The following is a 24,421-nucleotide window of genomic DNA, read 5'->3' on the forward strand; positions in this document are numbered from 1 at the left end:
GGTTTCGGTATATTTCTTGTATCTCATTGGTATAATTAACCGGTCGATCAGTGGTCACACTTCAGATACCGGGTTAAATTTGTCTTGAATTAATTTATTTTAAAGAATATTAAAATGGCCACCTACGAGGAAGTCAAGGATGTTCCAAATCACCCCGAAAAGTACCTCTTCGACGTCCGCAACGAGTCGGAGCTGAAGGAAACGGGTGTCCTGCCCGCCAGCATAAACATTCCATGTGAGCAGCTCCAAAGTCCAGGTATTACCGGCTTAATGGACACACCCCTCCTCTATTTCCAGTGGCTGAACTGGAGAAGGCTCTGAACCTGCCGGACGAGGCCTTCGCCGAGACCTATGGACGCGAAAAGCCGGCCATCGACGCGGTGCTGATCTTCTCCTGCAAGGCGGGAGGACGCGCCGCTCGAGCGGCCAACCTGGCCAATACATTGGGCTTTACCAAGTACATTAAACTTTGTATATAATTTATGTTCTGTACATTTATTTTCCTATATATTCTCAGCGCCAAGGCCTATGCCGGATCCTGGACGGAGTGGCAGGCGAAGCAGTCTTAAAAAAATTGTAAACATGTCTAAAAATTTGATTAAAAATTCTATAAAATTAGAAATACTACAATAATAAAAAGGTCCAACAATCTACACCCTAATCTCCTGCATTTCCCCCCAACTGCGCCCCAGCTTCAGCTTAACCTTGAGTGGTACATTGAGCTTGACGCAGTTCTCCATAGTGAGGCTGAGAACTTTGGCAATTTTCCTGGCCTTTTCGGTGGGCACCTCGAAGATTAATTCGTCATGCAGGTGCATGACCAGGTTCACTGAGTTCTCCCCCAACCCCATCTTATCCCGGTAACGGGCTATGTTCTTTTCCATCTTTAAAATTGCGCTCTTCGCAATATCCGCAGCTGATCCCTGAATGGCGGAGTTGATGGCCTGGCGCTCAGCTTGGCCTGCGGGGAAATAAGGATTAAGCATGAGAAATACATTTGGCCACAGAACTATTACTTTTCAGATGCTCCTCGGGACTGTCGATGTGCTCTAGGTAGCGACGACGACGAGTGATGGTCTCCACATATCCGTTGTTGCGCGCGAACTTGACCACCTTTTGGGTATGCTCTCGAATGCCCTTGTACGCCTGGTGGAACTGCTCGGATACCATCCGCGCCTCCTGTTCACTGCATTTTAAGCTCTCAGCCAGGGCGCGCATGCCCATGCCGTAGACAATCCCGTAGCAGATTTGCTTGGTGCCGTTGCGCAGATGCTCCGACACCTCGGATTCATCTATTTTGTTCCAGTGTGCCGCAATGGCAGTAAACAAGTCCTGTGGCGAGTTCATCACCTCCATCAGAACCTTGTCCTGCGACAGATGCGCAAGGACTCGCATCTCCAGCTGACAGAAGTCAGCGGACAGGAGACATCGGTTCTCATCTTTGGGTGCGAATGCTGAGCGACAGGATATGTTGAGCGCTTCCGATCCCACTTTTATGGCAAAATCCTTCGCCACATTCTGCAGATTTGGCTCGGTCATGGAAATACGACCCGTCGCCGTAAACGTAATACTCTGGCCATGAATTCGTCCCGCCTGGCAGCACTTAAGCAGCGGTTGAATGCTCTTAGCCAGAAGCCCGCCCAGCTTCCGGTGGCCCAGTATCAGAAGCGATATTGGAGAGTCTAACTTCTCCAGCACCTGGCGGGAAGTGGTCACACGTCCGCTTGCCTTTCGGTGGAGACCCAGCACCTTGGCCACAGCCTGCGTCGAGCCGAGATTGAATCTGGATCCATGTTGCTCGTAGATCTTTAACTCCAGCTTCTTCATGCCCGCCACCATTTGCTGGAAGACTCGCTGCAGCCGTTGCTCGTTTGTTGGAAAGCCTACGAACTCCATGTGGCACAGGCTCATTTGAATAGGCATTTCAACATCTGAAAAGGATTATTATTATCAAAAAATTTTAACAGCATTGCTCCGAACTCACCATGGAAAAACTTAAGCAGGTGGCCAGATCCGATCCTTCCAAGATTTTCTATCTGACCATGAAGTATGTGTACTGTTACACAGGCCTCAATTGAAGCCCTTATTTTTGGCAGAATGGCACTGGAAGTATCAAGTCCATAGCTGCTGTAGCCACGACCGCTGCCACAGAGATTAGCAAGAGCAGTGCATTCCGGAGCGAATTGCTGGCACTGCAAGATCAAAATTTAATAGGGATATACAGTAAGTAATGTTTAATAGTTACCATATTGTGAAAGCTCATGGTCTTGTCCGGCTGTAGAATCCAGTTTCCCACCTTGGGGTCCTCCATTTTGGCGCTGATCCTCTCCAGCTGCGGAATCGCTCTTAGCAGCATCTTTAGCTGCTCCTTTCCATCGTGCATGAGTAGCGTGAGATCCGTTCGAGCCATCAGCTTGCACAGTTCCTGCACCTTAAGACTGGAGGGGACTCTTGGCCCCTTCGTATGATCCTCATCCTGCATGTTCATGTAGTAGACTACATTGTCAGCCAGGCAGAAGGACAAACCGGAGATGAAGTTGCTGTCGTCCACCTGAAAAAGCACCTGCTGGCCGGAAGCCGCCTCCCGCTGCTCCTTCGCTGCAACCTGATTGATCAGCAGGTTGGCTCCGATTAGGGGCTTCTGTCTGCCCGCTTGAGCCTGCAGACCCACGCTGAAGCCGAAACGGGGGGCTTCCAGAAGCTCCATGAGGGCTTCTTGAAACAACTGCCGGTTGCCACACACGTCAATTATATCTATGCTTGAGAAACTTGAGGCATTGTCATCCGTTTTGGAACAGCTCATGATGTGCGAGGCGTTCAGATGCTGCGGATTTTTCATTAATGAGTTCTCCATAGAAATTTCCGAGAGTTCCATAGAAGAGGCCGCGTTAGAGGTGGCGGCTTTTGATTCCAACTCCGTCTCGGTTTCAGGGGGCGAGATTCTGGAATTGATTGAACTAATCTGTGAACGGGAACTTGGACTCTGCAGGCGCTGCGAACGCAACTGGTAAGAGCGCATCATCCTGGATGCATGCGGAGTCAGGCTTGAGACCACCTCCGGTTCCTTGGGCTGAGAGCTAGGAATCTCGTCCGCCTCTGAAGACGCTGGCAACTTGCTTTCGGCGGCCGTGAGAGCAGCAGTAAGTCCGGTACTCAGCATGAAGGAATCGTCTGGCATAAACAGATCCTGCTCGGCAACGGAATCCTTCCTTGAGGCGGTGCGATTTGGGGTTGGTGTGGGTGAGGGTGTATGATTTCTCGGACTTCTGCGGGGCAGTTGAGAGGATAACCCTTTGCTTTGGTCGCGTCTGGGGGTTGAAGAAGATTCCTTACTGGAGCTGGACGGCGATTTAAATGCCTTTCCATTCATTACGTTTTCATTAGTGGTTTTTAATTCTGAGTGATTTTGATATGGAGTGTTTTGCGTCTTTTGAGTAACCGGCGTACTATTTACAACAGTTGGGCTGTGTTCGATAGCAACTGGTGCAGATCTTGCTGCCTGTATGGGTTGATCTTTAGGTTGGTTATCCTTTTCCGCACGTTTCTGCTGAATCTTCATTAATGCGATCCTGCGGCGTTCGGCAATTTCTTTTCTAAGCATCTCTTTACGCGCATTATGGCTGGTGCTGGGCCTCTCTTCGTTAGCTGATTGCGGACTAGCCACAATTGGACTACTTTTCTCAACTTCCGAGTCTTGTCTCTGGATTTGTTGTGGAACGACTTCGGTTAGGTCACCAGCCTTTGCTTGGATCGTGTTTTGAATGGGCAGATTGTAAGATGAAGGCGGAACGGACACCTTTTCTTGAGCCTTATCTAAAGTTGGTTGTGCTTTCTTTAATGGAACCACAGATCTAGCATTAACCTTTTCCTGATTCAGGACTCGATTTTCCATCTTTTCCAAAGGATTCTCAGAGGACTGCTCTGTATGTTCTTGAACACTGCGTTTCGCAGCAACCGACTGGTTGCTCTGTCGCGAATCTCGTTTGCTTTTATCCATTTTATTAGCGATTTCAAGGGTTGCAACTTTCTGAATTTGCTGTGGGTTATTTTGCTTTGTCACCAGTGGCTCAAGTCTTGGAATCTTTTGGGACGAGGCACCGCCGACAGTGTTTTTATCTCCGCTCGACAGCTTTCGCTTTGGTGGGGGTTGGTTGCGTACCTGCTCTTCTTCAAAGGACAGATGAATGTCTGCCTCCTCCACGGACTTTGAACTTTCAGTGCCTTCCTGCTGTGTCTGGGTCCACTTAATACTTCCCACTCCAATCTCGTACTGAACAAATTGGCGAGCTTCGCCAATTATCAGTTTGGCAGCTTCGTTCACTGTCATTCCCGCCTTGCCGGTGATGAAGAAGTTTCTTACTACATTTCGCTTGGCCGCCTCCTCTGCGTTCTCATGATCGTGCTGCTTGGCAGAGTCGAAGCTGAGCGAATTAAAGAGCACTTTCTCCAACTCCAGGACATCAGCGCCGGCCAGCTCTACCAAACTGGTGAATCCGGCATCGAAGAGAGCACGTGCTCGCTTCTGCGACAAGTCGGGTAGCCGCATTAGATCAATGAGATCCCTGTGTATGCCGAAGAATAGACGATCCTTAAACTGTGATACGATCAGGGCGAGCGTAGACCACTGCAGGGAGTTGCAAAAGGCGGTAACTATGCCGGCAAAGGTGGAGGCCATCTGCTGCAGACCCTGTAGCATTCCTCGGTGGCACTTAAACTTGTGCACCACAACGTTAATGGGCGTCTCATTTACCAGCTCTTGAAGGGCCAAAGCTGTGTAGAAACTAGGGAGAATCATTAGTTTTTTAGTTTACTTGTACAGAAAATTAACTTACCGCTTATGCACCTGCATCTGCTTGTAGTCCAGTTTCGTTTGACCACGCATCGCCTTCACGAGAAAAGCTTCCTTGACCCCCACCAGTTCACCTACTTTTTTCATGGCCGGGCTAAGCTTTTCCCACATGTCCAGGTAAATCAACCAGTCAAGGTCTTGCAGCTGATAGCACACGGAGTAAGGTGTTACTAGGTAAACAGCATGCAGCTCAGACTCTAAAACGAAGCAACGACGGGACTTCTGCAGCTCCGCAAACAGGATGAGTCCATCGGTGGGCGGCATGGAGGAAGCCAGACAAGCGGCACCCAGACGCGTGGCCACATAGGAAATGGTCTCCTCCTCTTCGTCTGATTGCAGGCGGACAAACTCGTACTCAACCAGAAAGTCCAGGGCATCGTTTATGTACTGGGATTCCGAGTCCTCTTCTTGTGGCTGGTCCTTCGCCTGCATGGCCTTCTGGGCACTCAGCAGCGTGCAGTTCACGAAGCAGTCAATATCCTGTTTAGTGCTCGCCACACCAGAAGAAATAACCTCCAGGAGAGCTCGTTTCAAGTGGGTCTGTGAGGGGAAGGTCCTTTATTTTGGTCATACTAATTGCTTGGTTACTTACACTTCCGTCCATTTCCAGGCAGGAAGTGATGGGTTGCAGCTGCGCCGTGACCAGATCTCTTCCAATTCGCGCATTGCTCTCAGTGCAGATGAGGATGGACTCGCCCAGCGTATCTTTGCCCGTACGCCCTGCTCGACCGATCATCTGACGGTACGTTAGGGAACTCATTTGCTTTCCCCCAAATAAAGGAGAGCGAATGAGCACCCGCCGAGCGGGCAGATTTACACCCGAGCTAAGTGTGCTAGTGGCCACCAGGACCTTTAGCGATCCCGCTTTGAAAGAGGCCTCCACAATGTCTCGCTCCTCCGTTGTTAGGCCGGCGTGATGAAAGGCGCAGGCGTAGGTAATAGCCTTGCCCATGACCGCATCGAGACCTAAGAGGAAATAAAGGATACAAATTAGGAATTTAAATAAAATGCAATTCGTTTCCCTGCACAGACCTGTGGGAATATCCCTTAATTGTTGCTTAACTTCCTCGATTGCCTTTGGATTGAGATTGGTTCGCAAACGTCGGCCCAGCTCTGAGCCAGACTTGATCAGACCATGCATAGCTGTGGCCAGCTGAACGGCCAGGTTCTCGCACCAGTCCTTTGACGGGCAAAACACAACGACGGAGCAGCCCTCCAGCAACGTTTCGATGCAGAGCAAGGCCACATCATCCGAATCGTTGCCCAGGGCCTGACGCATCTCCTTTAGCTGGGAGACGTCGCGCAGGAACTTAAGCTGATTGTCAAAGATCTTCGTGCCCACCTTGATCATTTCCTGCAGAGCCACGGGTCGGTAGTTTGTGATGTACAGCTCGGCGTCCAGCCAGTTCTTCAGCAGGTCTACATTCTCCAGAGTGGCCGACATGGTGATCACCTGGATCTGCAGGGCGTTACGACGGGACATGTAGAGGATCTTGGCTAGCAGAAGTTCCAGAATGTATCCGCGTCCCTTGTCCGAGATGAGATGCACCTCGTCGACCACTACGGTGCCGATGGTGTCCAGTTTGCCTTGCTCCAGCAGCTTGTTCACAATCGAGTTGGCCTTCTCGATTGTGCAGATGGCCACATGCATGTTGTCGAAGCCTCCAGGTGGTGTATATCCCCCGTAGAATCCCTCCACACGGTAACCAGCCGGCGTAAGTAGATCTTGCAGATAGAACATTTTCTCGCGCACCACCGAGATGAAGGGCAGGATGAGCAGCACCTTCTTGCCGCGCTCGAGGACGGTTTTCAACAGCAAAATCTCACTGACCAGCGTCTTGCCGGCAGATGTGGGCGCGGAGTACACAAGGTTGCAGTGCTCGAAGAGAACCCTTGGCTTGCAGAGGCACTCCACTTGCCAGTCGAACATTTGGACGACGCCCTTCTTCTTGTATTCCGCCTGAATGCTATGGGGAAGGTTCCACGAGGCTATTGACTTATGGGACTCCAGGTCCAGGGGAGGATCTTTTCGCTCGGGAACTGGCTCACGAATGTTGGAGGAGTTGGGGGAGACTCGCAATTGGTTGGGCGACATGCTGCTCAGGTTCTGGGTGACCTGCGAAACCTCGTGGTAGACACCCTGCTTGGCCAGCACGCAGCGACTGCGCAGGATGTCCTCCTTGAGTTGCTGGGAAGCCTCCGCATCCTGCGCGGGACAGAGAAAGCTGCTCTCGTCCAGGTTGTGCAGCTCCTGGACTTCTTCTTTGACCTTGTCCTCCGTATCGAACACATCCTCCGTACAGATTTGGGCATCAAACGCGGATGAGCTGCTAACATCGCCGGAATCCCGATGGGAAACTCCTTCTAGGAGCTCCTCAACCTTGCTCACATTGACCACAGACTGTTCATCAGGCTTCTTGGCCTGATTGACTTCGTAGGAGAACTCGTCCCGGAAATACTCCGAGTAGTTATCCTGGCTGGTAACCTTTGAATCCCGGCCAGCATTTCCTCCTTGGACATTTGCATTTCCGGCACGGGAGTTCTCTTTTCCCGGCGCTAGGATCCCTTTTTCCAGCTCCAAAAAGGTGCTGTTTCCGAAATCAAAAGATTGCGAAAACGCCATTGCACTATACTATTAAAATTTCCGTAATAAATAATTATACATAATAAATAAAATAAATTAAAAATTGCAAGGCTAAAAAAACAAAACAGCGCGGGGTCAGTGTGACCGTCTGAAGATAACTTAAAAACCTTTCATCTGTCCCAAACTCATTTTTGGGACAAGCTATCTACTGTTGGTACTCATTAGGCAACAATTGCAATTACATTTTTAAGTTAATATTAACTAACATTTATAAAGAAATTAGTTACTTAACGATTTAAAAAAGAAATAAAAAAATTTTTCTTGGGACAACTGTTGAAGAAGTGCCGTATTTTCCAGCGGTCTGTGACTGGTCCCACTGCGCTGAAAATCAGCTGAAATCTGCGAAAATTTGTTTACTCCTCGGAAAATTAACATATTTCGCACAACAGTCAGCATGAACGAGTTCAAAGTGCCCGCTCCGCTGCCCAAACCCAAAGTAATCATCACAGAGAAGCCGCGCTCCGAAGTTCCCGCTGAGCCGCCACCTCCGCCGCCAAAAGTCCCCAAGGCACCCAAATCCTCGCCAGCGGCCGTCTGTCCGTACAAGGTGCCCAAGTGGTCGGCTCCTCCGGCCGAGGATCAGAACTACAGCTTCGAGGTGCTCAAATCCGGCCAGATCATCGACACTGTGCGCCAGCTGCAGCAACAGGCTGTGTGGACCTTCGGTCGTCTGCCGGAGAACGATGTGCCCGCCGCTCATCCGACTATCTCTCGCTTCCACGTGGTGCTGCAGTACAAGCCCAAGGCGTCACCCAAGCCGGACATAGAGGAGGACGAAGGCGAGGAGCCAGGAGACCCCGAGCAGCCCGAGGGCTGGTACATCTACGACATGGGCAGCACACATGGAACCTTTCTGAACAAACAGCGCGTGCCGCCCAAGGTCTATATCCGAATGCGCGTTGGCCACATGCTCAAGCTGGGTGGCAGCACTCGCGTTTACATTCTCCAGGGTCCCGGCGAGGATGAGGAACCCGAATCCGAACTGTCGGTCACCGAGCTGCGACAGAAGCGGGAGAAGGAGCTGGCCGACGCAGCAGTGGAGAGGGAAATACGGCTCCTGGAGGCCGAGGAGCGGGAGCGCAACGAGGGCGTCAGCTGGGGCATGGGCGACGACGCCGATGAGGAGACGGATCTCAGCCACAATCCCTATGCAAGCACCAATAACGAGGAGCTCTTCTTCGATGACCCAAAGAAAACGTTGCGCGGCTTCTTCGAGCGCGAGGGTCTTAATCTAGAGTACAGGTGCGATGAGCTGTCCACCGGCTCCTTCGTTTGTCGCGTGGAGCTGCCGCTCGACGACTCCAATGGCAGGCCGATCACTGTGGAGGTGAACCACAAGGGGCGCAAGAAGGACTGTGTGGTGCAGTGCGCCCTGGAGGCATGTCGCACGCTGGACAGGCACGGTGTGCTGCGACAGGCCAACCAAGAGGCACTAAAGAGAAAGATTCTGAAGAAGGGGGACTCTGACGACGAGGATGAGTTTTGGGACCGCACTGGAGACGTGGCGCGCAAGAAGCAGCGCATGGAGAATGCAGGCGCCAGTGTCACCTTGACTTATGAGGATTTGGTAGGTATTACAAGCCATTGTTTTGCCTACTAACTAACCAAATCTCAAAAAGCTAAAACAAGAGATTGAGCTCAACTTGGAAATGGAAAAGGTCGAGCAGGAAATCGCAACTTACCAACAAAAGGAGAAAAGGTTAAAGGAGCTGGCCGCCAAACAGCAAAATGAAGGCGATGATCTGGATAACTTCATGGACATGCTCACCGAAGATGTTGAGAAGCTGGACAAGACCGAGATTAAAAAACTAAGGGTGAGTGTTACCGGAAAATAATATTAATATCAAAACTAACAATTTCAAATTCAAATCAGTTGGAGCAACAGCGTCTTAAAGGCGAGCAAGTAAAGGTGGAACGCCTTCTGAAGATAGCCAAGCCAACTGCTCTGCCATTTACGAACAGCCTGGCTGCATGCTCGAAGGAGTCCTCCGTCCAGGAGGGAAGTGCCGCCAGGAAGCAGCTTCCCATGATTGGCAAGAGAAATCAGTTTAGTAAATTCAAGGTAGTCAAAGCGCCGACAAGCACACAGACCAAGCCCCAATCAAATGCATTTGCCTCGGATGAGGAGGAAGTCGAGGAGGAAGATCCCAAGGAAACTCCCCTAGTGAAGGAAAAGGAGGCGGACACTTTGGAGAGGGGAGAGGGGGAACAGGAAGCTGTGGCAAAGCCATCGACTGCAGAGAAGAATAACTTGCCGGAAAGCAAGCCACCTGCCAAAACGGAAGAGAGCAAACCAACAAACGCTGAAGCGGAAGTCTTAAAACCAGACAACGTGATGTCAACAAAAGTTTCAGCGGAAGCGTCAACAGTTCCCAGCGACACTGTTGCTTCAACTAAGCCAACAGAATCGGTGGAAGAGACTAGCACTCCAACCGACGACACTCCGGATCCGGGAGCAGAGGAGGCGCAGAGAAAGCGCAGGCAACGCCAACGACAGCGCAACAAACAGCGCCAGGATGTGGACATGGATCTGGACGAGCTGGCCGAGCATGAGGACAGCGAGAAGTACGCCAAGTGGGTGCCACCAACCAACCAGAGCGGGGATGGCATCACCCATTTGAACGAGAAGTTTGGCTACTAGCTCAGCAGTAGCGTTAACACACTTGAAATATTCGATCTAGGAATATGTACTTTTAAACTAGTCTAGACGTGTAATTGATGTATTCTTTAAGACCCTCTCAATGTAACTTTGTAAATGTTAAGCCCTTGAATATTGTCATTATATTTTTCAATGGGCCACGAGGGGCTCAAACTTTGTGGCGACTCCAGTCAGAGTGGGTGAGCTTTCCACCACGATTCCAGTGCTGGCAACTCCCCTTCTCGCTGGCAATCACCCCTAATTTGAGTCGAGTGGCAGTGGCGGTTTCCACGAAACGATTCATCCGCTGGCTCGGTGAAAATTCCTGCGCACATACACAAAATGAACGCACACTCGGCTCTGCCATTTTCCGCCGAAGGGGCCATCGGTTCGCCGATGGGACTCCAGTACTTGAACTTCCAATTCAGTTATAATTTCGTCGCTCTAACCGCCAACACGGTCCGACGGCTGAACGTGGAAACGTGTCTTCAGTTTACCAATAGCCCGTAGTCAACTGCTTATTTGTTTATCGAAACCAATTGGCTTTAGTTTAATTGCTAGATTAATTTTCGAATATCGATTTGGCTGGACTTAGGCCACCTTGAAGCTTTGAATTTGAATCGAATTAATAGCGCAATCGATTGTAAACTGAATCTGCCGAAAGTGTGGGTGGATGTGGTTTGGATTATTTATATAATCTGGAACATTTTCGACAACTTCTCGGTTGCGGAGCCAGTGGCATTGGTTTAATGCGGCCGACACGCGTTTCCCCAACAGCCGGAGCACATGTGCGGGTTACATTTTAGGACGCGTAACAGTCCGTCTCAGAAGACGTCCCTCCGCTGGGGCGACTGCTGTCTAGCCTAGTCTAGTGTTCAGACTACCGTGATTCGAGTTCCTAGTCGGAGTCCTTGCACTCGATTTCTTTACGAGGGAAATCTACGATCAAACTACCACGGGGAATCCGAATCCAATCCCCTCAAGCCCTTTGGAGCAGGAAATGTTGCATAAGCCAAGGCGCATTTGATTGGCGCGCTTCTTTGATTGCCGTCGCTAAGCTCCAGAGTATAGAAATTGGCGTCCGCTTGAACTTGGCGCACAAATCCCAAAGCAGAGGTGAGTCTCTTTCCGTTCGATTGCCCGTAAATGCGCTGGGTCATGCGCAGATTGCACGGGGGGATTACCTTTGCCCCCTATCCCCATTCGAATGCGCTCCGTGCTTTGCTCAATTTTTGTGAATGAAGCCGAAGCCCCCCTTTTGTGGGTAGTGCGGTATATGGTATATCGTACTGAGGTCTTCTCGAGGTGCCCGCTTGTTTGCCGCAGCTATGACGTACTTGACTTCCCGCACACGAGACGCTCTGAATTGTTTATGTATTTTACATAAGTCGGAATCCTGACTGTCCCGCTCCTAACGCGGTCTGTTATATAAGCATGAAATGTGCGTGCTCCAACCATCGGAATTAATTTCCGCACATTTAAATGCCCATAAGTTTTGCTCAAATTAGTTGGGAACTAAACACACTACGATTATTGAAAGATAATGTCTTGAAACTATGTCTTTATTTACAAAATACCCGTATCTTTAGAACAGGGTTTTTTAAGAAATAGGTTAAACCAAAAAAAAAGACTTTTATTTCATAGGTAATATGCGATATGTTACAACATTGAACTGGGGGACATCTGAAAATATTTTTTTATATCAATGTTTGGGGAATTTTCATTATATTTTTATAGTTTTTGTATTTTATTTGATTTTTTGATTTTGGGTTTGCCTTTGTCTTCAAGTCCGCGCTAAGTGGTCCGCTTAGATTAAAAAAACCAATCATGAAGTAAACACAAGCTTCCGTTCGAAGCACAACCTATTGCGTTCCCAGTTCGTTATTACAAACCCTTTTGTAATCTAAGGCTTAACTTATATTCATTTCCTTTACTTGTAAATAACTATATTCATCAAGTTTTATTTATTCCAAAAAAGGTTTTTATAAATATATAACAAATCTTTTATGAATCTAAAGGTAAATTTACTTTTTATATGAAAAGTATTATTTTATCACAAGAAAAGAACAGAATAACTTTTAATTTAAAGATTACTTTTTGTTCTCAAAAGTTAAAACTCACTTCCCTTTCATTATTTCCATTATTGCGTTATTATTTACGATAATATTAATTTAATCAGACAATGACAAATGGAAGCCTATAATTTATTAAAAGATTCCAATAAGTGAAGATAATGTCTGACCTTTGTAGTGCTGGTATTACAATCGCTTTAGAGGTCAAACTCAGTGCAAGGGCTAGTTAATTGCGCGCCATTAGCAAGGACGCATTTTGTCATAAGTGGGGTGGATAGGGGGTCCGGAGTGGGGGCCAACTCCAATTATATCCTGGCGGAGAAAGGTCAGCCGCGTCGAAGGCCTTGGCCAATGCATTGGCTTAATATTTAATGCTTCGTGCTGTCGCTACTTAATTGAAAAATGAGCTCCTGCAGGCGGCGGGCAGCGATATTAACCATTATGCTCAAGGTTGTAACTCTTTGTGCCTTCCATCCCCATTCCTTGTATTCCTTTGCAGCTAAAGGTCAAACTCAACCCCATTCCGAGAGTATTAGCTTACACTAGCACGCCGAGAGTTGTGATTTACGAAGCCAAGGACACGCCCCAACTGCAAGGATGATCAACGTCGCCGGCGTGGTGAGCATCGTGCTCTTCTACCTACTGATCCTGGTGGTGGGCATCTGGGCCGGTCGCAAGAAGCAGTCCGGCAATGATTCGGAGGAGGAGGTGATGCTGGCCGGCCGCTCCATCGGTCTCTTCGTCGGAATCTTCACCATGACTGCCACCTGGGTGGGTGGAGGCTACATCAATGGCACGGCGGAGGCCATCTACACATCGGGACTCGTGTGGTGCCAGGCTCCATTTGGATACGCTCTGAGTTTGGTATTCGGTGAGTAAGCTGCATAATTAAGAAATATATATTCATGTACAAATGTTCAAGGACATTAGCATACCTTTTTTTTCTTAGTGGGTCGATAAACAAATTAACATTAACCACAAGCGTTGTATTAAATATTTATAAGATGTAAAAAATTAATCGTATGCCATAGTTTTATTCATATATTCTCTACTTTATATTAACTAAAACAGATGGCTAGATTTGCAGCTTTTAAAAGTTTTTTTTTTTAAAGATTGAGATGCCAGAAATGTTCTTATAACAGACTTTTTTAAAGAACGTTTTCAGTTTACCATAAATATATTTCCTTTTTTGTTTAAAATAATTTTCTATTTTTAATTTTAAACCCTCATATCAGTTTGGTTAACAAATATCAGGCACAATTTTTATATCAATATTGATCGTTTTGTATTTTGTATGTGTATCTTAACTTTTTTTTATATTTCTTCTAAATTTAGGAGGCATCTTCTTCGCCAACCCAATGCGAAAACAAGGATATATCACCATGTTGGACCCTCTGCAGGATTCCTTTGGCGAGCGAATGGGTGGCCTGCTCTTCCTACCCGCTCTCTGCGGTGAGGTCTTCTGGGCAGCTGGCATCCTAGCCGCGCTGGGAGCCACCCTTTCCGTGATCATCGACATGGACCATCGCACCTCGGTGATCCTGTCCTCGTGCATTGCCATCTTCTACACACTCTTCGGCGGACTCTACTCCGTGGCATATACGGATGTGATCCAGTTGTTCTGCATCTTCATCGGCCTGTGGATGTGCATTCCCTTTGCCTGGAGCAACGAGCACGTGGGCAGTCTGAGTGACCTGGAGGTGGATTGGATAGGCCACGTGGAGCCTAAAAAGCATTGGCTTTACATAGACTACGGGTTGCTGCTCGTTTTTGGAGGCATTCCTTGGCAGGTCTACTTCCAGCGGGTGCTCTCCAGCAAGACAGCCGGAAGGGCCCAACTGTTGTCTTATGTGGCCGCCGCCGGATGCATCTTGATGGCCATTCCCCCAGTGCTCATCGGAGCTATTGCCAAGGCCACACGTGAGTCCTAAATACTGAAAAGTAATAAGGATATCCATAAATTGGAGATAAGAATTTTATTTAAACACAGAAAAAGAAAGTATGATATACAAATGGGATAATATATTCAATTAAATTTAATTAAAACAGCAAACAATTAATTATGTACCAAACCTAAGAACTCTTTAAAAGAAATTAGAACTTTTTGATCTATAAAAATATCAAAATAACATGATTTGTGTAGTTTTGATATTATTGTGATCCAACAAGCATTGAAAATATATACATATAGGTATCAACGATCTAAAAAAAATATTAAAATTTTAGGTATAGTTAAAATATTTTTGTGATATAGAATGATATAAACAATGTAAATACCAATATGTGGTCTATACATATATTTTTTGATAATGATACATGCCCTTAATAAATCCTTTATCCTTGGCTAATGTCCTTTTCCTTTTGACAGCTTGGAACGAGACGGACTACAAGGGACCCTATCCCCTCACCGTGGATGAGACGAGCATGATTCTGCCAATGGTGCTGCAGTACCTCACGCCCGACTTCGTGTCCTTCTTTGGCCTGGGCGCCGTTTCCGCCGCTGTGATGTCCTCCGCCGACTCCTCGGTGCTCTCCGCCGCCTCCATGTTCGCCCGGAACGTGTACAAATTGATTTTCCGTCAGAAGGCATCCGAGATGGAAATCATCTGGGTGATGCGCGTGGCCATCATTGTGGTGGGCATCTTGGCCACAATTATGGCCCTCACCATTCCCTCCATCTACGGATTGTGGTGCGTGTGAAATTATGCATTGATTGGCAGATCATTTGCCTAATTGCTTGGCTATATCATCTATCCCCGGACAGGTCCATGTGCTCGGATCTGGTCTACGTCATCCTGTTCCCGCAGCTTCTGATGGTGGTGCACTTCAAGAAGCACTGCAACACATATGGCAGCCTATCGGCGTACATTGTGGCCCTGGTCATCCGGCTGTCTGGTGGCGAGGCCATCCTGGGACTGCCTCCGCTGATCAAGTATCCCGGCTACGACGAGGAGACGAAGGAGCAGATGTTCCCCTTCCGCACCATGGCCATGTTGCTAAGTCTGATCACCCTGGTTTCGGTATCCTGGTGGACTAAGTGAGTACAAAGCCAAAGATAATTAAAAATTGAGTATTAGATATATAACAAATGAAATAAATAAAATTCGAAATATGTTTTAATATTTCTAGATATAACATCTCAATAGGATTTAGTTTTTGCTTTTGTTATTTATTTTAGTTATAATATAACAACTTGAAATTTCCCTGATCCTTTTTCTATTATAAACATATTATGTTTTGATAAGTTTTTTGATTTTTAATATTTGTCTTATTTGTAATATGGTTAATAAAAACTGGCATCATCCTTCTCTCAATAACCTACAATTTTTTTGAGCAATTATAGTAATATCATCAAAATGGGACATTAATATGTTGTCAGTTCTTAAATGTGTTATGTTTTAGTTATAATATAGCTAATAATAACAGACCTCATCATTCTCTCTGTCTTTTAAAATAGTACGTGTGTAATTCGCAATGTATGTAAATTAGTCTAGAATTCTCAATTGAATATTTACTTTGCTATATCTTATTTAAAATATGGTCAATGGTAACTCACCTTTTTTTATACCAATTACAGAATGATGTTCGAGTCCGGAAAGTTGCCGCCCAGCTACGACTATTTCCGCTGCGTGGTCAACATTCCGGAGGATGTGCAGCGCGTCGGCGATCCCTCGGAGTCGGGCGAGCAGCTATCGGTGATGGCGGGACCCCTGGCCCGATCCTACGGAGCTGCCACCATGGCGGGCAAGGACGAGCGCAACGGCCGCATTAATCCCGCCCTGGAGTCGGACGACGATCTGCCGGTGGCGGAGGCAAGACGCATCAACCAGGAGACGGCGCAGGCGCAGGTCAAGAAGATGTTGGACACAGCCACCGGGGTGAAGCCCCCTGGAGGAGGAGGTGGCCAGAGCGGGATGGCCATGCCCGCCACGGAGCACGATAATACGGCCTTCTGAGCGGAGTAGGAAGTCCCATAGGATCTTGGCAGCTGAGAGCCCGAAAGTAGGCTGCAGTTAGGAGCAGTGAATTATCCGATTTTAAGTTGCGCTTGTTAGGGGGATTCAAATGGGGGAAGTAGGGTTGTCATAAGGAAGGCGGGACGGAGTACAGAAAGTATTAGGAAAAACGTACGTTAAACACACAAGTGCTCAGGTAAAAAGTGCAGAAAGCTGATCGTAAAGTTTACATTTTCATTTAGCAAAACTTATTGTGTATAGTTTCTACAAGCTTAAAGCGTTCTATCGGTATTCATTTTGATGTTAGAGAATCTATGTGTAAATGTTCAAACGGTATCAGAAGTGCAGAAATCGATTAACCGAATACATATCAACTGCATTTTTCCTGGCCCGAGAATTGCAAAAAATAAACTACGTATTAACCCTGAAGAGTTAGGCCGGAAATGAGGCTAAATTATAAGTATGTATGTATAACCACTGAGACGAGCATTTGAGCAATACGAATCGGCATTCCTGGCATTAGCATATCGATCATATACTATATAGATGCATATAATGTGAATCATGTGTCCTTCCAGAACGAAAAAAGCTAAGCAAAACTATTCACAAACTAATGCAAACGAAACATATCAAAAGAAGACGGAGGTATATCAATATACATATCACTCGTGAAACAGTTGTTTGTAAGCTATATAGGAGAATCGAGATATACATACACAAACTATACCCAATAAAATGTGCAAACAAAGTAGTCGTGTAAGTGACCGAAAACGAGGCATATCGAGTTATATAGGAATGAATTTTAGCTGCTCTCAAAGAGCAAACCACAAAGTATATGGCAGATCATACACAGGAAAACAGACAAAGATGAAACAATTATATATATGACATGTTGCGTCGTAGTACCTAAATATATACCTATACAAAATCATATACACAAGCATATATATACATATTTAGAAGCCAGCCACTGAATTTAGAGAATTATACCCAAAGAAACACCCACGACATTGACCCAAAAAACCTGCATACAAGCATTGGCAAGGGAGATTCTATATAAACACACGCTGCCTGAACCCCAAACCTCAACCTTTGATCTCAAAGAAACCTGTTAAAAATCCCAAATTAAATTCAAATTTAATATTTTAACAAGAGATGTGCGTTGGTTACTCTTTTTTGAAACTCACTCGGCTCGTTTGTTACTCTTTCGCCCCGTTGGAAAGAACTAATCTAAATCTAACTAAAGTCAACTCAAGAAAACTAATACGCGTAACTAACTTGATAAGGTTTTCAGCCCTATGAAATACCATAACTACATACAACTCACTTAATTGTAATAAATGTTGACTGCTTTTTGATCGAGCCTCGTATGTTCGTTGTATTGGGGTAAAGTTTTTTAACGTTTACATAAGTGAAACTAAGTGTTTGAGTCCATTTAGGATTACCTACCATATGATACACACATATCTGATATCTGTTCGTTGTTATTGTTATTATCTCTTGCATCAGATCTGAGTGTGTAAATTTCGATAGAGTTTGAATCCGTTTTTACTAAGGAGTTTAACTAAATTTCCAGAGATCCTACATAAATAATTAAGTGTGTTTGTATTTCATGTTTCACGTTTCTTTGTGCAGTTAACCAGGTTTGTAAATAAGCAAATTACTCGAATCGTTTGTAAAGTTACTATCAACTAAACCAAAACCACCAAATAATTTATGCATTCAACTGCGATGACTTCGCTTGGTTAAAATGGTCGAAACCATTCTGTTTTGGCAATTAGTTAAATATATTTCTGTTATTGTTAACCAAACTTGGTCTATCCATTCCAAGTTCCCTTAGTGGCATTATGTTAACCAATCAAATAAGTAAAAGAAAATAGAACGAAGGGTTACGATATACATGATGTATTAAGATCAAATTAAACCGAATACATATCAATGTTTTAAGCATAGCGAAATGGAATAAACCCCAAGCAAAAGAAACGATAAAAGTATTTAATAAATAAAAGGTATATATATCTACATGAAAATGGTTTCTCTGTTGCCGCAAACCCAAAACCGCTCTCTAGTTCTTTATTCTATTTCTCATTAGCTTCTTATTTTATTAACAAATTAAGTAACCGACTAACAAACGGACTAACTAACAGACTGACTGACTATCTTGTGAAATAAATGCAAACATTACGAACCAACAAAAGCCGCCAAGTGACGATCCGCAGACAATAGAATTGTATTATCGCAGGTGGAAATTTCTCAGCGCTACTTAAAGAGCAAAGAGCTCTTCAGGGTGTCTCATCTCATCGGATTTTAGAAGAAGACAATGCACTCTGAAGATTCACATGTGGCAACTATACGACAGTTACTTATTTTATTTAGTCGAAAGTCAGTCGGTTAAAAGTCGGTTTGCCAAAGTCTATCAGCTGTCTGCCAGTCCTCTAGCAATTCTTCTCAACTGATCTCAGTTAGCATGCTAATGATGCAATTAAGTTGTAATCTCAATTAGATTGGAATCGCCTCCATCATGAGCTCATAACTTGTGTCGCTCAAGAATTGCCCCCTAATTGTGGCCCGAGTTGCAAGTTGGATGTTGTAGCAGCTATCAGGTATATCCGGTATTTTAGCGAAAATTTGCATTGTTAGCCGATTTGAACCTTCAACTGTCATTGGAACTTGGATCTTGGCTCTTCGCAGTCTTCACCGTCTTCCACGGAAGACAACTGCTGCCACCGCTGTCAATTAGCCGAACGGAAGAATTCCGCAAATGTCGCTGACTTTGCGGATGTGAAGGGAACCGATCGCCCAGAACTGATGGCTTCTACGATCTTCTATGATCTTCATCAAGTTGTTTATTTAACAAACGTTTCGTGTTTTACATCTAATGGTACAATGATTTACGTCTAGATTTCCTTGGGAGGGAAAGGAGAAGAAGAATGGACGAATTAGTTGTCATTTGGGGAATAATTTACAGTTGCGAGTGAATGGCGACGACGATGACATGATGACATGGTGGTGGTGATTGAGTATTCGAAGGCACGTGGCGTATGCGCAATGCGGTGGCTATCTACTCCTCACTTCTTGCGGTAAGTGTAGCCACCGTCGGCACTGTAACCCTGCTGAATGGTCTCGGGCACCTGGCTGGGTGCATTGTACTCGTAGCCGGAGTCCTGGGCTGGAGCACTGGGGTAGGGTCCCGAGCTGGAGGATCCACCGGCGGGGGGAGCACTGTAGCTGGACGAGGGACCGCTGGGGAAGTTCAGGGAAGAACCGGCCGATGGAGCTCCATAGGAGCTGGACGGAGCAGAGGGGTAGCTGCCCGAGGAGGAGGAGGATGACGAATGGCTGGACGAGAACGAGCTGGAACCCGATCCGGTGGAGGGAGCTCCGTAGGAGGAGGAGGGAGCGCTGTACGAGGAGGAAGGTCCTGAAGCAGGTGCTCCATACGATGAAGATGGCGGAGAGGCCGGTGCCGAGTAAGAGTTGGATGGTGCTGCAGGGTAGGATCCTCCACTATTGGAGCTCGGGCTGGGTGCGGAGTAAGAGGAAGAGGGTGCCGATGGGTAAGATCCTCCACTGTTCGAACCGGAAGATGGAGCCGAGTACGAAGACGAGGGAGCTGATGGGTAGGGTCCTCCACTGTTCGAGCCGGAAGAGGGTGCCGAGTACGAAGATGAAGGAGCAGCAGGATAGGGTCCACCGGAGCTAGAGCTAGAGCTGGGTGCGGAGTATGAAGATGAGGGTGCTGATGGGTAAGGTCCTCCACTGTTTGAAGAGGGTGCCGAGTACGAGGATGAAGGAGCTGCGGGGTAGGGTCCACCACTGTTCGATCCCGAGCTGGGTGCCGAGTAAGATGATGAGGGTGCCGAGGGATAAGATCCTCCACTGTTGGCAGAGGCACTGGGTGCGGAGTACGAGGAGGATGGAGCAGCAGCGTAAGGTCCACCACTGTTGGAGCCAGAGCTAGGTGCCGAGTAAGAAGACGACGGTGCGGAGGCGTAAGGTCCACCACTGTTTGAGCTCGAACTGGGGGCAGAATAGGATGATGAAGGTGCCGAGGGATAAGATCCTCCACTGTTTGAGCTCGAACTAGGAGCTGAATAGGAGCTAGATGGTGCAGAGTGGTAGGAGGAACCTCCACCACTGGAACCCTTGCTGAATGAAGGAGCTGCCGAGAAGCTAGATCCTGATCCGCTGCTGGGAGCTCCGTAGCTAGACGAGGGCGGAGAGATGGGCTGGAACGAGGAGGAGGGAGCTCCATAGGAAGACGATGGCGGTGCCACGGGTGCATCGTAGGACGAGGAAGGTCCAGAGGAGTAACCACTGCTGCCCAGGCTCTGAGTCTTTGAAGGTGCTCCGTAGTTGGTCGATGGCGCTGAAACCGAGGGCACAAAGCTGCTCAGACTGGGTGCTCCATAGTTGGAAGAGGGCTTTGATGGACGCGATGCAGGTGGCAGGTAGGAGCTGGTAGGAGCTTGAGGTGGTGCTCCATAGCTGGAAGAGGGTGGTGCGGGCGCAGACTTGGGTGGTCCATAGGAGGAAGAGGGTGCAGCAGGTGCTCCATAAGAGGAAGATGGTGGAGCGGGGGCTCCATAAGACTTCGATGGCGGTGCTGGGGCTCCATAAGATGGGGATGGCGGAGCAGGTGCTCCGTAGGACGACGATGGTGGGGCAGGTGCTCCATAAGACTTGGAGGGTGGTGCAGGAGCTCCATATGATGAAGATGGTGGCGCGGCTGGTGCTCCATAGGATGAAGAAGGAGGAGCAGGAGCTCCATAAGACTTAGATGGTGGTGCAGGGGCTCCATAAGATGAGGAAGGCGGGGCAGGTGCTCCATAAGAAGACGATGGAGGGGCAGGAGCTCCATAAGAAGATGATGGTGGGGCGGGAGCTCCATAGGACGATGATGGTGGTGCAGGAGCTCCATACGACGATGAAGGAGGTGCGGGTCTGGGAGCTCCGTAGCTCGAAGATGGCGCCGACTTGGGTGGTCCGTACTTGCTAGAAGGTGGAGCAGGGGCACCATAACTCTGGGAGGGTGGAGCAGACTTTGGTGGTCCATAGCTAGAAGATGGTGGGGCACCATAACTCTGGGAGGGTGGAGCAGACTTTGGTGGTCCATAGCTAGAAGATGGTGGGGCACCATAGCTCTGCGAAGGCGGAGCGGGCCTTGGAGGTCCGTAGCTGGAGGATGGGCGACGATGGTGTGGCTTCTTGGCCTGTGGTGGTGGTCCGTACGACTGGCTGGGCCGACTGGGCGGAGGGCCATAGCTGGACGAGGGACGAGAGGCAGGCGGTCCATAGGAGCTTGAGGGGCGTGGAGCAGGTGCCGGGTAAGGGCCACCCGAAGAAGCGCTCAGCGATGGAGCTGCATAGCTGCTGGAGGGAGCAGAATTAAATGATGGAGCAGGTCCGGAGGCGGGTGGAAGGTATGAACTGGCGGGTGGGGCACCGTACTTGGAGGAGGGGCGCTGGGGCGAACTGGGCGGCAAGTAGGCGTTGTTCACCGGCGGCTCTGCTCCAACATCGCGGACCACAGAAACGGCCACGATGGCCACGGCGATGACTCCGAAAAGCTGCTGCAAAAACGAGGAAATCACTAAATTAGCTTTTTTCATGACGCATCGATGGATGATCCACTTCAGTGGGATCTCTTGAGGCATGCACTGGGAAAACTACTTAAATACGAGTATGTATTAGGAAAAAAGGTTAGCGTAATAAATCATTTACTAATGAACAAAATCTAGATTGAGTCGAAATTGAACATTTAAATTAATATCTCGACCTATTAAACAAATTGAAATTTGAATATTGATTAATTGATTGATCAAGATCTTTAAACTTGGTAAGAATATGTTAAAAGCCTCGTAATTTTTTTTTAATGTCTATCTATAAATGAACGACTTAAAGTAAATGGTTAATAGTAAATAATCCAAATAATGTACTGCACCGAATATTTAATATTTATAAAAAATATGTATCTTACTAACAAGACATTACTAAGTGATGTTAAACCAGTAATGATAAGTTTAATAAGTTTTACTTAAGTCAAATAGATTGAAGAACTGCCATGATCTCACAATGATCTTCGAAAAGTCGTAAAAAAATTCAAATAATTTGATTATCTGATAGAAGCTAATTAACTAAAATCATAAATATTGTGAGTATTATGTTTTCTTTCAGTGAACTTACCACTCGCATGGCTGCTGCTGCTTCTCCTGGGGATGAGCTCGATTCGCTTCGAATGCAAATTAACCGAACTGCAAAGCGGGAGAAAGGGGGCATTAGAGAAAAGCAGTTGAAAGTGGATTACTGGCGAAAAAAGTTAGTTATAGAAAGATTACGTTAATGTTGCATAAGCTTTTACGGGCACCCAGATGACCGAGATGACCGGCAGTTAGCCCACGGACCCCGGACCGGGCTTAATCGCTCGTCAATCTTGGCTCGCTCGGTCGGCCAATGCCAAGAACTGGCCAGCAGACGGAGCGTGTCGCCCGGCATTGAAATTGAAGCTGCGGAGTACTCACTGCCACTTAATTTGGCTTTTTGGAAAATCGCGAGGGCAGACAAAAGCCACTGCAATCGCTGGTAAAATCCCATCCGGAGCATAGTGAAACTCCCTAGGCTTTCTTTGGTAGGAAATTGAATAAAAGGGTCCCAAGATGTAAGTGTTTGTGGGCGTGATCGGCAGCGGCACTGGGCTGTAGCTTTTATGACATTGCAAAATCAGCCACGACAGCTGACAATTTCCCAGCGCCATCACCCATAACCATTACACCCCCACTGGCTTGCATGTTGGCTTTTCTTTCGACTGTCGAGTGACACATATTTTCCTCTGCAGCTACTGCTGCCAATTACTGTCTTTTCTTTTGGGCACACACTTGGCGTCTTGTTGGCTTTTCAGCACTTTGCTTTATTGTTTGGCTCGCGCCGCTTGTTTAGTGGTTGCAACAAATTTTAATTATTTTTCAAAGTCCGCCTAAACGACTGAATGACCCGCCAAATGTGAGGCAACTCTCAGTTGGCCATGCTGGTTATGCAAGAATTTTAACGGGTTTAAGGGGCCAAGAATTCCAAGTTCTTGAAATTAGTTATGATCTAATTCTTAGCCACAAATATCAGTCAAGGGAATTTTCACAAATGTTTGTGCAATCGATTAGAAAATTACGTTCAAAAAGAATTTCTTGAAATAAGTTTAAATCCTGGTAAAACAAACTTTTTGCAATATATTAATGGTTGGTTTTTCTTCTATAGCTGCTGCTTTAAATTTCTATCGCAATGAAACTTCTTTAAAATTAAAAAAAAAATTGTCCAAATATTTATTCGATTGTTTAGCATGATTTACAACTTCTTACATCTTTTTCATTGTTATTTAAATGCTTTCACTTTGTTTTACAGTATTTGAAATCCTTTTATCTTCAATAACTGCTGAATATGGATTAATGATACTCTTGCTCTTAAGCCTGCAGCTTTATAATAAATAAGCTTTAGAAACGTTTAGCTATTAGCACTCTAATATTCAGATCATAATGATACAAAATAAATATTCTGACAAGGAAAATCCATTATTATTTGATAAATGACGATTTGTATTAATCCTGTTTAAAGACTTGGCCACTTTTGGTTATTTATGATGACGATGACTTGTGATATATGCTTTCAAATGAGTTATCCTTTATTCAGCACTAACCGTTTTCGTGGGCACCAGATGCTTCTTTGATTTTATTTTTGGCACTTTGCAGACGATGCTCTGCCGATGGACGAATGCGAACTACACTGCTGTGTGATGCGCAGCATGCACTTTTATACAAAAATCATAACCAGGCAAAGCCGCAAAAATAAAGACACAAACGAAACAAAAAAAAAAATTAAAAAAAACAATAACAATGCGCACAGACGAAAATCAAAAGCTCCAAGCCCCCAAACACCAAACACAATGAGAAGAAGACGCTGGCAGCGGCAAGTCTTCGAGTTTGGTACTTTATGTAACACTTCAAATGCACTCACTCTTCGCGAGCCACAAGCCGGAGTTAAAGCCACAGAAACCACCAGCAAAGCGGCAAAAGCAGCAAAGGCAGCAAACCAGCAACCACGACGCATGCGCGACTTTGCCGCCAAAGCTGCGCATCTGCCACAGTGGTATATATATTAAGACGAGAGAGAACGAAATAGTCGAGTGCCTCGACTATCAGATACCCCTTACTCAGCTAACCAACCTAAACAGAAATATTCCTTTGATAAGAGGCTAAGAATCAGAGATGCTTACAT

At 46.7% G+C, this 24,421-nt stretch overlaps 5 protein-coding genes across 5 annotated transcripts; 3 read left to right on the top strand and 2 right to left on the bottom strand.

The window, feature by feature from the left end:
- The first annotated feature begins 31 nt into the window (after window positions 1–31).
- LOC108014890 (rhodanese domain-containing protein CG4456) lies at window positions 32–653 on the top strand. Its single transcript, XM_017081108.4, has 3 exons — window positions 32–235; window positions 298–457; window positions 518–653. Exons 1-3 carry the CDS (start codon window positions 115–117, stop codon window positions 567–569), a joined length of 333 nt encoding a protein of 110 aa, XP_016936597.2. The 5' UTR covers window positions 32–114; the 3' UTR covers window positions 570–653.
- PolQ (DNA polymerase theta) lies at window positions 477–7,580 on the bottom strand. The gene is made up of 7 exons (XM_036816776.3): window positions 5,882–7,580; window positions 5,442–5,815; window positions 4,833–5,389; window positions 2,246–4,781; window positions 1,985–2,192; window positions 1,017–1,931; window positions 477–961 (listed from the first exon to the last, which is right to left on the bottom strand). The coding sequence occupies exons 1-7, from the start codon at window positions 7,470–7,472 to the stop codon at window positions 651–653; spliced, it is 6,492 nt and encodes a 2,163-aa protein (XP_036672671.3). The 5' UTR covers window positions 7,473–7,580; the 3' UTR covers window positions 477–650.
- A 209-nt stretch (window positions 7,581–7,789) lies between these two features.
- Window positions 7,790–10,255, top strand: LOC108014887 (kanadaptin). Its single transcript, XM_017081105.4, has 3 exons — window positions 7,790–9,060; window positions 9,113–9,307; window positions 9,367–10,255. Exons 1-3 carry the CDS (start codon window positions 7,888–7,890, stop codon window positions 10,132–10,134), a joined length of 2,136 nt encoding a protein of 711 aa, XP_016936594.4. The 5' UTR covers window positions 7,790–7,887; the 3' UTR covers window positions 10,135–10,255.
- A 314-nt stretch (window positions 10,256–10,569) lies between these two features.
- On the top strand, window positions 10,570–18,181 carry ChT (choline transporter). Its single transcript, XM_036816700.3, has 6 exons — window positions 10,570–11,247; window positions 12,703–13,074; window positions 13,539–14,123; window positions 14,572–14,893; window positions 14,968–15,240; window positions 15,781–18,181. The coding sequence occupies exons 2-6, from the start codon at window positions 12,801–12,803 to the stop codon at window positions 16,157–16,159; spliced, it is 1,833 nt and encodes a 610-aa protein (XP_036672595.2). The 5' UTR covers window positions 10,570–11,247; window positions 12,703–12,800; the 3' UTR covers window positions 16,160–18,181.
- Window positions 18,182–18,997: 816 nt separating this feature from the next.
- On the bottom strand, window positions 18,998–23,925 carry Muc91C (Mucin 91C). The gene is made up of 3 exons (XM_036816949.3): window positions 23,844–23,925; window positions 22,346–22,413; window positions 18,998–21,732 (listed from the first exon to the last, which is right to left on the bottom strand). Exons 2-3 carry the CDS (start codon window positions 22,352–22,354, stop codon window positions 19,228–19,230), a joined length of 2,514 nt encoding a protein of 837 aa, XP_036672844.3. The 5' UTR covers window positions 22,355–22,413; window positions 23,844–23,925; the 3' UTR covers window positions 18,998–19,227.
- Between the last annotated feature and the right edge of the window lie 496 nt (window positions 23,926–24,421).

Source organism: Drosophila suzukii, chromosome 3, assembly GCF_043229965.1.
Source record: "Drosophila suzukii chromosome 3, CBGP_Dsuzu_IsoJpt1.0, whole genome shotgun sequence".
NCBI classification, from domain to species: Eukaryota; Metazoa; Arthropoda; class Insecta; order Diptera; family Drosophilidae; genus Drosophila; species Drosophila suzukii.